The sequence below is a fragment of the Punica granatum genome, chromosome 4, assembly GCF_007655135.1.
Source record: "Punica granatum isolate Tunisia-2019 chromosome 4, ASM765513v2, whole genome shotgun sequence".
NCBI lineage: Eukaryota > Viridiplantae > Streptophyta > Magnoliopsida > Myrtales > Lythraceae > Punica > Punica granatum.
Window position 1 is genome coordinate 38458656 of NC_045130.1, and position 14004 is coordinate 38472659.

General features: G+C 35.4%; 1 protein-coding gene across 1 annotated transcript; it reads right to left on the reverse strand.

The window, feature by feature from the left end:
• Positions 1–7957: 7957 nt before the first annotated feature.
• On the reverse strand, positions 7958–9766 carry LOC116206202 (ethylene-responsive transcription factor CRF2-like). Its single transcript, XM_031539011.1, has one exon. The coding sequence runs from the start codon at positions 9148–9150 to the stop codon at positions 8155–8157; it is 996 nt and encodes a 331-aa protein (XP_031394871.1). The 5' UTR covers positions 9151–9766; the 3' UTR covers positions 7958–8154.
• Between the last annotated feature and the right edge of the window lie 4238 nt (positions 9767–14004).

The following is a 14004-nucleotide window of genomic DNA, read 5'->3' on the forward strand; positions in this document are numbered from 1 at the left end:
AATTGAATTGGATTTTCCTCGCGAGTTTAATCGAGCTTAAGTGAGCCAAGGTCAAGTTGCTCGATTGCATTTTGAGCTGATCTCGAGCTAAGATTTCAAAGCTCAACCAGGCTCGAGGTCAAGTTCAAGCTCCACATTTTCAAATCAAGTCGAGTCGAGCTCGGCTTGGCTCGGCTCGGCTCGGCTCGGTTACACCTCTAAATATATATCACGACCTATACAAACTATTGGTCTAGCTAATTAATTGTATCAAACTACTATGAAACTTAAAAGCCATCACTTGCGATATCTCGAATCATGTTAATATCTTAAATTATCGTTGTTAATGATGACGTTGCGAGGAAAAACCCACCAAATGATAATATTATTCAAATTCACGACACCAAGATATGTCAACATTTCCGTTTATCCATTTTATTAGTATTTTCTCGCTCTGAGTGGCGAGATCGGATTGCACGAAGAATCTTTTCCCAATCCAAATTCTTAGATATCTAGATTTATCTATAACTATATATTGATTTAGGATAGGGACCAAAGCTGGGTAGTGAACACGTCCCAAGGTGAAACCGAATAGAGATGGGACTGTTTCATCGGGAAACGGATTTTGGCTGTGACAAAGTGATACAGTGGTGAGAAAAAATTTAATTTGGGTGAGAATAACACGCTAATCGTGCTAATTTCAATGAAATGGCAACGAGATATAAGAGAAATAAGTGTTGTAGGCTTCGTACGACAATGTGTTTCACAATATATGGAGAATTGCATAGCACAATATATGTATTAATCTCGCCTAGTATTTTCGGGAACCACAAATTATCCCGTTTGGATTCAAAGAAATTTGATTTTAATTTTAACTTTAACTTTAACTCAACACACTACACAACAAAAACACACGTTTCTCAAGTCAAATTTATAATCACATCTCATTTGTCCTTTTCCAGAATCAAAATTAAAATCAAAATCAAAATAACTTTAACCCTGAATTCAAACGATCCCTAAAAAGGTTTGGTGCCACGAATAGGTACGATTGAATCCATCGGTATAATGCACAGAATTTCACCAGCTGGCAGCAGCCGCCAGCGAAGCAAAGTAATTCTGTTTGTCTTCATTTGCTCATTAAATTGCATATATACCTAAATTAGGGACGAAAACCCAGTCAGCTGTGCTGAATTTCAAGTAGAGCCACACTTGTCTGATCTGAGTCGATGATGATGATGCCGCTGAAGCCTTTCCGTATATATTTTGTCTGGCTACGAAATATTCGAAAACGTAAATACTCTTTCCGACTAAAGGAAAAAAAAAAACAAAATGTAATAGAAATTGGTTCAAACGGTTCGGCATTTATTCGCCTTAAATAAATTATCAAGTTCGAGTATTGTGAACGGATAAAATACTTAATTGGGATAGCTTTATCCCTTAATAGATAACCCAACTCGAACTTGATTAGTTAAAATTCTTTGGATTTTGAATACTAAGGTACTCACTAAGAAACAAAAAACAAAAAACAAAAAACATGTTTTAGTAATTCACATTATTGATTAACTGTAGACAGTGGAAAATGAAAATCGGGAACAGAAGTTCCACCTAAATTGTAGTTGTCGTGCTTCTATCGGTTATAAGAGAGGCTCATAGGTTCAATAATTAAATAGAAATCCTAATATACGCATCAAAAGAATCGAATCTAGAACATATTGCTTATTACACAATAATTTTAAATTTTTTATTTAAGATAAAATTAATACCTATTTACATCATTCTTAATATTAAAATAAATATATATCACGATCAATAAGTATATGTTAATATATAAAATATAGAATATTTTTTTTCTATTATCATATGCTTACATGGGCGATCTTTAATATAGTTTTGTACTTATTTTATTGGCTAACTTCAATCAACTATAAGTTACGGTTTATAATAGTTTAAAATATATAATTAATATATAAAAAATTAATAGAAAAAATTTGATCATATTCTATCTCATGTAATATAAAAAATCACTTTTTTTTAAAAAAAATTTAATAAGGAAAGTTCCAAAAACTCAAAAAACTCTCCATGGAAGTGACAAGTGGCCTAATGCTACTTCTATCCTTTTCTACTAGGGTATGGACACATGCAATGCCGCGGTTGAAAAAAATTTTGATCAATTTTTGAATTGTCATAATATAGAGTATAAGCGAAACTAATGATAAAATTATTTATGTGTAAAAACTACAAACTCTTGAATGATAGTATTGCAAATTTTCTAGAAAAATGATACTAATTAATATGTCGTAAGATATTAAGCTAACTATTTGACTTGTTAATTTCAATTTGAATTTCAATATTTCAAATTAAAAAAAGCATGATGACAATATAATAAGTTTAAATGACCCCTCTAATTTGAAGTAACAAACTTTAGTTGCATTGTAGGTTCGAAATTCATTAAAAATATCTCATAGTCTTGATCGGATCACTATCCAAGCAAGAATATCTCAATCATATATAGGCTAACATTGTACCCATGAATTTTCACAAAAAACAAAAGTCGAACATTTCTAATATTAATTTATATTGAAATAAATAATGTCTCAATTGTAAGCTAGTAACTGTGTCATTGCTTTTCACCAATATAATAGCCTTTAAGTGATACGATAATGCCAAGCAACGAATCTTACATACAATGTACGGTTCAAAATTCATTAAAAACCTCTAATAGTTACGACTAAATCAACGTTTAAGCGAGAATTAATTTTAATTAGATGTTAGTCTGGTGCCCTCTCATTTCACTGAAAAATCAAAACATATAGAATATTAATTTATATGAATGAAGAAATTAATAAAAATATTTAATATTAACATTTTAAAAAAAGAAAAGGCTTTAATGTTAAATTTTAAAAAAGGAAAACCCACCCACTCGCCACCACCATCCTTTCCAAAACAAGAGTTGTAAATATATAAGAAAGATTATTTATTTTTTCAATTTTTTGCAACTTTCTCTTACAAATTACTCCAAAAATTTTGTTCTCTGATCAGTTCTTTTTCATAATCTCTAATATAAAATCTCTAATTATTGCTCCCAAATATATTTCAATAGATATTCTTTCCAGTTGAATATATATTGTTAAGGCAAAATTACGTTTAATAAAATTATAATAATCAAGTTCAACGAAAAAGAAGTTATATTAATCCAGTCCCTTTCTTTTCAGGCCAAGAAAACAGTTCCCTTTTTCCTTTTTTTTTTTTAAATATCCTAATGTTCATCAAAGTGAAATGAATCTGTGAGTTTTTCATTTACTTAATTAAAAGAATTCAAATGGCCTCCAAAATTAAGATAATATGCTTTCAATAAATTATTTTTATCCAAGAATTGTCCATACTATATATCTATGTTTTTTTTAGAAATTCTATTTTAATATCACTTTTTTGTTATTTGGTTCTCAATCTCAATCTCAATCTATCCTTACAAAAAGAAAAAACAATAGTATCACTTATCATCATGAAATGTAATACTGCTTGCGTATATACGACAAGTAAAATTATGGAGATTAAAATTCCGTAAACTAATACCAAACTAATACCGTAAACTTCCGTAAAATTTTCAAAAAGAAAAAATGAGAATGAAATTCCGTGAACTAGTACCAAACTAAGGAGTAAATTTTTATGGTAAATTTTTCGGATCCAAAATGCTTTAGAAACCGAATTCTCTGTGTTCGTTTTTTATTCGCACCAAAAGCCGAACCAAATCGAAACCAAGAATTGGGGCCAAATTATGTGATTTTCTGCCACCAACCGGCAAGAGTATTGAATCTCATCTCACGAATCATCAAATATAAAAAGGGCCCCCCTCCATCCATCGCCATTATATATTGACCACTTCCATCAATTAAATTCATGAAAGAAGGCTCTTTTACGTCCACTCAGAGTCACACGCTCCAATTATTTACATTAATTATTTGGTTTGATTTGTTTGATTAATTCTCTCTATATAAAAGTATTTATTTATTTCCGTTGGAAAAGTGGCAAATCTATTATAGGCAGTAGACTCCTTACATTCTTGCAATGAGATGCTCTCATTCATGCAATGAGAACATGCCACATATTTTTTGGTAAATTCTCAACTCAAAATTGAAAGTCTCTTCGAGTCTCTCTGCCCTTAAATACATAATAATTTTTTAAAATCCTTATTATTATTATTGTTGTTATTATTATTTTTATAATTCATACTTATCAAAAAAGAAAAAAAAACAAAAAAGTAAAATATTAGGAAGGTGTCTATTAAAGTATCAATTACATGAAAGTGCAAAAAATTCGGCACATCTAGACCCGCCACACTCGGAAGAAGATTGAACGTTTTTAGGATATAAAGTCCATTTATTCTACCGCATTTACTTAAGTAAAATTCAATTGTCAAAAGTCTGTGCAATGTGCGGGCTATATGACTAAGACTAATCTTTTATAAATCAAACTAAAACTCTTGTTTGAGGTGGATACATGTCAAGCTATTAATTTTTGCCATTTTTTCATTTTGATATTTTTGGTATTGGTTTACAATCTCTTGTAAGGCTTATATATATTATAATTTAAATAATTTCTTTACCTAAATTTAAAAGTTTTATCGTAAGTCCCCGTCAATTTAAGTAGTTTCTATTGTGATGTTGAAAATATCTTAATTCTTTTCTCAACGAAATGCAAGGTATCACCACCCTATTTGCAATCCTTGCTTGGGAATTATTTGCTCCTGGTCACGAGATGTTTTAAACGAATTTCAAGGACCACTTAAAATTAACTAAACTTTTAATTAGGGAATTTAATTAGGGAAAAAACATTTTTGGTCCTGTAAATTTAATATTCGGTCAATTTTGATTCTTTAAGTTTTAAAAGTGCCGAATTAATTTGCTTCATAAGGCAATTTTGCTACATTTCGTGACTAATAGTACCAAAAAGTTCTTTCTTTTTCAAAATTTATAAGATCACATTTTAATTGAAAGCTAATTTATAGGACCAAAAATGTCATTTTCAAAACTTATAGGACCGAAATTATCTTATGGAGCAAAAGTATAGGACTTTCGATAGTTTTAAATCTTATATGACCAAAATTGACTGAATGTCAAATTTATATGACCAAATATATCTTTTTCTCCATTTAATTATTTTAGCATTTGTGTAATTTTAATATTCATTCCATATATTATATATAGATTTTGGTCTTTTCTCGCACATTCATGTACTCTTTTGGAGATAAGATTAATACTAAAATTTTCAATTATGTTTGTACTTAATAAAGTTACAATAATTATAATATTTCTTATTTATATGTTTGTTGTATTATTATAATATAGTTCATCATTTCAACACTATAATTGATCTCATATATTTATTATGTTTTATTACTAAATATAAGAACTCCTCGTAATATTTGAGTATATCTTAGCCAAATATTATGTGTCAAAAAGTTGTCGTGATCAAATAAAATATATAGCAATAAGGACGAGCTACAATAGTAACATATAAAAAATTATGAGATACTTAACGCAGGGGAATCAACTAGAATTATATGTTAAAAATATAGTGGCAATTCTTTGTGTAATATAAATAGATATCGTCTAGTTATGTATCTACAGAACATGAACTAATATTTTAAATTTTATAAAATTAATTAAATCCCTAATATAAATATAAATATATATATATAATTGTCTTATTTCTACATAGATGCTATTTAATCACTATCTTTAATATTTCTCATATACTTTTCTCTTGTTATACTTTCTCATCATATCATCTAATTAAATTTCACATTTTTTTCCTACACGTCTATATGTTCATTAAACCAAGATATTTCAAATTTAAAGTGTTCTATCAATTTTGAAATAAGTAAAGCGATATTAATTTGTTAATATTTTATACTTCCTAATATTACTAATATCTTTTCTCACACTTCGATTTTAAGAAAATATTGTTGATTGAAAACATTTTCGGAGGCCCCGCAAAATTGCAGGCTCCTTCCTAGTTCTTGTAGTAAATTGAGAGAAATCAAGACAACTGATTATATGGTATAAAAGGGTCAATTACTGGCCTTCAATTTTCTCAAAAAGTATATTCGTGCTATTTTGAACTGTTAAAATTTAAATTGTCGTTAGCTCCCAATTACATATTCTTGAGGCGAGCTATTATATGAACGCATAATACGTTATGCACGACTTACACCAATCACAATATGGGTCGATTTTCTCGAACCACAAACCACCTTCATCGCAAGGACACTAGAATTTATATATACCCCCCCGTACAGTTTGAAAATTATGAAAAAGCAAAACATGTGGAAAAATGATAGGAAAATATGATAAATATTGTGGTTGAGGTTCTATTCTTCTATCTCTACCACTCTTTGTAGTTTTCTATGTCATTCATGCCGCTATGCTTGGCGTAATAGTCAAGCAAACCATAGTAAGAGAACTTGTCTCCCCTGTCCCGCACCAGAAGAGGATGGAAGGCAAAATCAACAACCCCTACCTTCCAATTTTTTTCCAATATACATCCCAATCAATCCCAACTAACATCTAGAAAAACAATTGGGTGGGGCCCTAACCAAAGACATTCTTTGACCATTCGTCTCTGATCTCATGTTTAATGTTTGATTAAGCTTGAAGATATTCCCCATCGAAAGTAGCTCATGAATCATCCCCATGCCCACGACATAGATATTGCTTAGTCCAATAGTTTAGATTCTTCTCTTTTCCGAAATCTCTCTCCCTTTCCTTTTTTTATGGAGATCTGACACAGCTCGATGCGAAGGATCACCCTGATTTGCAAAAGAAACCTGCCGAAGATGCCGGCCTCGAAGTATATCTCCGTAAAAGGGCCAAGGAAATGATTCGCTCAATCGGACACAACGAACATGCGAACTCATAACCAAATTATATATACGTACGGTTGTACATGCAGATCTCGGTTTTTTTTTTTCAAAGCATTTGACTTTCCATGAGATTTTAAAAAGTGCTTTTGATTACATTTTTCTGAAGATTTTCCTAAGAATGTTTACGCACAATTTTTATGGGAATTTATCATTTTTATGAAATAAAAATAGAAGCTTCTCTCTCTCCACGTTTAAATGACCCGCAACGCAAGAGTTAACCTGCACGTATGGGTGTGGCTGGAAGGTCAACACCTTTCATACGGGGTAATCGAGTACGTTCAGTACCGAATTGTTGTCCTAGGCGTTAGTATTCTTAACGGAAAACATGAGACGATGAAAGAGAAGTGGTGGTTAGAATTTTAAAAGAACCGAAAATATTTTAGCTTGGTTTACAAGTCTAATTAAAAAAGGAATTGGATTTACTCTATAACAAATCGGTTTAGAATAGTAGTGATCTGTCGCGCACGTAATGCACTCTTATTTGATGAATATATATGTCAGCGATAGTGGAGGGAATTTTAGATGGAAGGAATGAACTCAAATAGAGTGAAAAATATTAAGGATGAATTCAGTCAAAAAAAAGTTTAGGACTAAGATAAAAAAAAAAAAAAAGAGTTAAAAGGTCTATGACCAATTTGACCCTTTCCCAATCAAATTGAAAGAGACTCCTCGAATTGTGGAATGACTCAAACCAATAAGTGCCATATATATATATTTTATTTTATTTTTTGGTTCTTAATTTTCAAATTTGTTTTCGTTGTTGAATTTTTTCTTTTTTCAAAATTTAAATAAACAACTTGGTGCTAACTTTCTCGGAATGGATGCCAACGTGGCATTTTCAAAGGCTCTCACGAGGAAGCAGCCTTCTCTGCCACGTGCGTAATTAATTAATATTGGAATTACCAATTATTCATAATTTAGCAGTGGAAATGAAATACTTTGGCTTGTGCACTTCAGTTGCTATTCTCGCTCCCACTCAAAACTCCTCCGTTAACTTAACGGAAACGTTAACAATAAATTAATAATTAAGAAATTTCCCTTAAGGAAAATGCAGAATTTATACCAAAACTGTGCGGTCCAATTAATAATTAATAATAATTAAATTAACACTTGACACAAAACTGGGATTCCGCCGGCCGCCGCTTCAAAATCCGCCGTGAAACCGGCGAGTAAGCGGCCGCGATACACAGCCTCTAACTCTCTCTAAGCCTCCTCTCTCTCTCTCTCTCTCTCTACCTCGAGTCCCATTTTTCTCATAGAACGGAGAGCGGATCCGACGGGAAAAGGTCGCCGATGTCTTGGAAATAGTCGTTGACTTGCAGGTCCATGGGCAGAGGCCCGAGATCCGACGGCGAGTCGAGGAGGAAATCGCACAAGTCCCCGTCGATCATCGGATCCGGCAGACCGGCCGAGTCCCCGAACATCGAGGCTGCAGCTGCGAAATCGAAGAAATCATCGACTGGAGGGAAATCCGCCGGCAGATACTCCGTCAAGCCTGTCTCTCCCTGGAAATCCTCGGCCGGTTCGTCCGGTGGTTCCATCTTCAGAACCGGTTTTTGTTCCCGGTCGGCGCTGTGCCGGCCGTCGAAGCGCAGGACGGAGGTCGGGGAGGAGAGTTCTCGGGCCTGCTGAGACTGAGACGACACCTCAGTGGAGTCGTAGCTGGAGACCGGTGATGTGGCGTTAACGTTGACCATGCTTACGCTGACGGCGTTATGTTCCTCCGTCTTCTCGAGGGCTGACGGGGTGGAGAAGTTCGTCAGCGCGTGGGGCCCGCGGAGCTTCAGAGCGGCGTTGTCATAGACCCTTGCGGCCTCCTCCGCCGTTTCGTATGTCCCCAGCCACAGCCGCACCCGCCTCTCCGGGTCGCGGATCTCGGCCGCCCATTTGCCCCATGGCCGCTGCCTCACGCCCCGGAATTTCCTCTCCCCGGCAGACGGCTGGGCCCTCGACGGCCGCTTGGCGACGCCGGCGACGGGGGCCCTCATGCGCCCCTCTCTGACAGCGTGAGCCCTGCATCCCTCTTCGATCCTAATCTCGCTGATGTACCGCTTCACCCGTTGCCGCTGCCTGAAGCAGGGCTCGGTTTCCTCATCACTGGACGAGTCCGTCGCGTCGGGGTCGGTGACGGAGACCCTCAGGACTCTCGGACCGGCGGGTCTGGACTCAGTGAACTTGGTCGTCAGAGTCCTCTGCTCTGTATACTTAACGGGGCGGAAACAATCACTCTGCTCCATCGCCGCTGTCATAAAGGTTCAGCACTCAAGCAATCATGGCCTCATAAAGAGAGAGAGCGAGGAGAGAGAGAAAAGGAGGAAGAACAGGAGATGATTTAAAAGGGCAGGGCTTGTGTGTGTGTGGGGGGGGGGGGGGGGGGGCGCCTTAGATGGGAGGTACGGGGTGGGCGAGAAACGGCAAGAAAATATATAATCGCAGCTAATAAGATCTTGCCAACAGTGGCGAAACAGCAAATATATCCGAGAAAAGGAGAAAGTGAATAAATCGTTTTTGTGGTTGACCAATCAGATCTCACGACGCCTTGCTATACGAGGGGGAGCCAAAGCCAAGACGAGGAGGCAATTATCGGAAGGCGGAGAAATGGTTTCCCGATCAGATACGGCTCCGACGATCTCGACGGCCGAACTGGGAGGAACAGTGGGCTCAAACAGTGAAAGGCGGCGGGCCTTTAAGACTTTTCCCTCAGGATGGGGCAAACAAGAAGGAAAAGAACAGTGCTTGGTTGATGATGGTGCTCTGTCTGTCAGTGCGCGCGAGCGAGAGAGAGAGAGAGAGAGAGGGAGCGGGGGGACGAACGAAGCAGAGGCTGCTGTTTAATGTGTCGACTGTAATGTGAGAAGACAATGGGAATTCCTTGGTCTTATAGGGGCACCCGGGGCCACAAGCCGGAATCGTAAACGAAACCAAAACCTTTATTACTGCCTCCTTTCACCCCACCACAAGAAAATTGGCCGAAAGAGGAGCTGGCAACACGGCGCGCCACTGGAACCCAATGGCTCGACTCGAGCCACGCCGGTACAAGCGATCCTGTGGGGGCCAGTTGGTAACCGAATCATTATGCACGAGATACATATTTATCTTTGAATGTAATAAGTGACAGACTGTCATAAAACTAACCGTTTGAAATTTAAATATAAGTAATTACTTTCATTACAATGCAAAATCAGTCACATCTTCGTTGTCCTTTCTTAATTATGTAAACTAATAAATTTTCAATCCTTAAACTACAGTCGGCACTCCAGCGACTCCGCCATCAACCGAGTCATATGCACCTATACTCGTGCCATATTCACCGTCTAGCAGCCAACCATGTTGGTCGACCCAGAGTTGCAGCTCCGGATGATACGATAGTACGTGTGAAGTATTCACTATTCAGTACCCATACGGCCTGCCGCATCCCGAGACGCCAGTAAGATCTCAACAAGTGGCACATGAGTGTGGGCCCAGATGGAGGGAGGAAAGAAAAAAGGCCAATGAGAGCTATTCAAATGGTGGTGAATCAGCGGGGAGTGAATCTTGGGATTTTAGTTGCCGGTCACGTGACCCCAAGATACCCGGCCCAGTAAAAACCAATTAACTACTCGGTCAAATTAATTAAATTTTTCATTAACAAACAAAATCACCTTCCCTTTCTACCACACATAAAAATGAAAATAATTTTTTTTTCATGAATACCATGAGTTATCCCAATTTATTAGTAAAATTCGTTCAGAGATTTAATGGAGATGTAAAGCATTTACTCAATTATGCCCGTCGGTGCCACGAGTTTCACCTCTTGCCTAATATCTTCCAATACGTGCTGTGGTCAACAGTAATTGATCGGTGTTATATTGGGTAAAATATTAAATTACCTGCTGTCGACTAGTGCTAGTCTCGCGCTTTGTCACACCCCATTTGGATTGTGACCAGTCTAACTCACCGTGACAATACATAGTCAACCTATTGATGAAACCACGCCCTGTGCTGGCCCCTTTGTCGGTTAATAATTCCCAATTTTTAATAATGATAATTATTTTTGCTAATTAAAATAATATTATTGTTTTACTTGGTAAAAGAAAAAGGAAATTACATTTTTTTTACAGCACGAAGTAACATGGCAAGCAACATTGAATTTGCCGCCATATTCAATCGGCTTTTGTACGGTCTCCGGGTCTTTTCTGCTCTCCCGGTTCCGAACACCAATAAGTGCGAATCTCACGCTCCCCCACCATGCCCGTCCCCTCTACGCGCCCCCCAAAACTTAACGGCTCTCTCTGTTAAACGGTAATTAAAATAAATCAATCGATCAATTCCCTTTTCTGTTTTACGATGGTGAAACCGCGAGTAAAGCCGAGATCAATTCTCACTCGAACATTAACACGACATAAGCTATAGCACTACACGTACACGTACGGTCTCTCCAAATGACATGCAATTTATCATTGTACACATCTCATAGTTAACTAATTTTCTTGATATACTGTGAAATACTGAATTATGTACTCCTTTGCTAGAAGACCCTATGACCTCATGGCAACAATCAAATATCTATGAAGCATTTTACTTAATTCGATATATATTATTGAATGCATCATACCTGTTAATTTTTTTTAAAGGATTGGTTATTCATCTTAATTTTTGTGCAATTATTAATAGAAAGAACAGTGAAATTCGGTTTACTGCCTCTCGTACGTAACGTTATTTTATTAGTTTTCGTAGTTTTCAGGGAAAAAACGCAGAGGAGAACTAGCCTATATATATATGGATCAGTGAATGACAAATATTAAAAACGTTGCTGCAAATTTCTTGGACCCTGCCCCATAGAGCCCAACACCAACACAAGATTATCTTAAATTATAATTGTATAGCAATAATATAGACGCATACGTATAATGCAACAAAAAATTTAATAAACCTGAAAAAGGTATATCAACTTGTTGAGATAAATATCAAATACATCTCCCAATTTGACCTGCCTATACGTCTTTCTACATATACAAATATGATGTGTGCGTGTGTTTGCATGTTTTGATAATTGTGTCTGCGCTTTTAATTTCAAAAATGTCCATGAGAAAAGATACATCATTTAATTGATTTCCCATTAGTGCCATATGTTATTCTTTTTTTTTCGGTGGATTAATTTGATATTATTTTCTTATGTGCTATATAATTATATATTACCAATTAGACATTCAAATCCATGCATAAAAAGCAATTTATTTATGTTAATCAGAAGCCACACTTTTGGTAATTTATTTGTGTTTATACCAAACTATTTGTTTTTGGTTACCAAGGAGACCATGAGATTGATAAAAAGAAATTAAAAATTTAATAAAGGTATAGCAACCCAAAACCTCTAAAATTATTAGCAAAATGGAACAAAAAAAATTTATTAAGCAAAAACGCTAGCACTACACCTCTTTTTGTTATATGTTTAGTTTTAACTAGTTAATATCCGCGGATTGCAGGGAAAACTTTTGTCAATCTTCGCATGACGAAAAATAAATACTTACACATATGGCATATAAACAAATGCAGATAGAAAGAAAAGACATATTCAAAACATATCGAGGAGATTTTTTCAATTACCAAAAAAATTTTAAAATTTTCAAAAAATTTAATAATATATTATTACATGATATATAATATGAATAAATAATCAAAGTACATTGAATATAATACAATCAAAATATTGTAAATGTTCATTGAATTGAAATTAAAAAGTCAATTCAACGTCGAATCGAGAGTTTCGTATTTGGGTTCCATGGTGCATTCTCTTTTCACTTGTCGGCGATTTATTTTCCTTTTTGTAAAATACATACCTCTTTTTCAGTAATTTATCATAAACTAATATTCAGGTTTAATATAAAATAATAACAACAAAATTTTTGACCTGAAATAAGCCAGAGGGGCTTCATGTAGAAGCAAGAGATGTTTGTTCGATCCATCTTCTCTTCTCTGCCATGCATGCACGTGTAATTAAAGTTTCATTGATCTTTTTGGTTCCATTCAAAAGGCCAAATTAATTCCTTTTGAATCGATAAAGTTTATTTAAAACAGTCTTCCTCTGCAAGCAATAACACTTGTGCACATATCTGCGCAGCTTTTTTTTTTTTTCCAGCTAGTTTCTTCATCACGCCTAGTGCTGCCATTGATAAATCGATTTACTGTCGTTCATTAACGACTTACTAACTCAGAGAAATTAAGAAAAGTATCATCAACCGGTTCATATGTACGCCGACTTGATTTACAGTTCACTTCATATATATTTTTTATGCATTGTTTTCTCATCAGAAGATAAAAGTTATACCGTACAAAGCAAGCGGACATGGATTTATCTTAGTAGTTATCATCCTAAACAAGTGGTAGGTCGTTAACAGGCCAGGCCAACTTGTGAATATATATTTTTGTGAATCGAACGTGTGCATGGTGTAATTGATGGTCGTACTAGCTAGATGCTTAGTAGATGATCTATAAAATTCAGAGCTAGCTAAAATTTAACATTATCAAGTTACATATATATACGAACCAAACAGCTTTATCACAGGTATGTGTGTATATATATATATATATATATTTGTATATGTATATGTATGTTTGTGTTGTACAAACGGTATATGGAGCATACATGAAAATGCGCAATTATGTTAACCCTTTACGTCTCGAACAGAGCATGCAGATATATATAATTAATTATAACTTGATTAATTAATTAGATTATTTATATTTATTTAGCTTTGAACATAAGTCTGAGCTGATAAAAATAAAACCGGCGGTAGAGTTAAAAGGGCTGTTTAAAAAACCGGCCCGTGTGGAGTTTTGTCCGGAGACTCGACGACAGCCGGTCACCGATCTCAGCCGTTGCGGGCCCCCACCCCCCCCGCTCACTGACACTCCACTGTACCGGTCACCGGCGCCGTTCACTCCCATTCACTGATTAACATGAAAATATCTTCCATGAAATTAAAAAAATCTGGTGCAACTTCGATTCTCGTACATATCATATATTTAGCCGGTCTTATTATTATTATTATTATCTTATTATTATTGTTTTCATCAATGGATATAACCACGTATAATAATGGTTTTTATTTGGGAATAGAATA

Excerpts from the sequence above, each read along its gene's own strand:
- LOC116206202 (XM_031539011.1), bottom strand. The coding sequence starts at position 9,150 with ATGACAGCGGCGATGGAGCAGAGTGATTGTTTCCGCCCCGTTAAGTAT.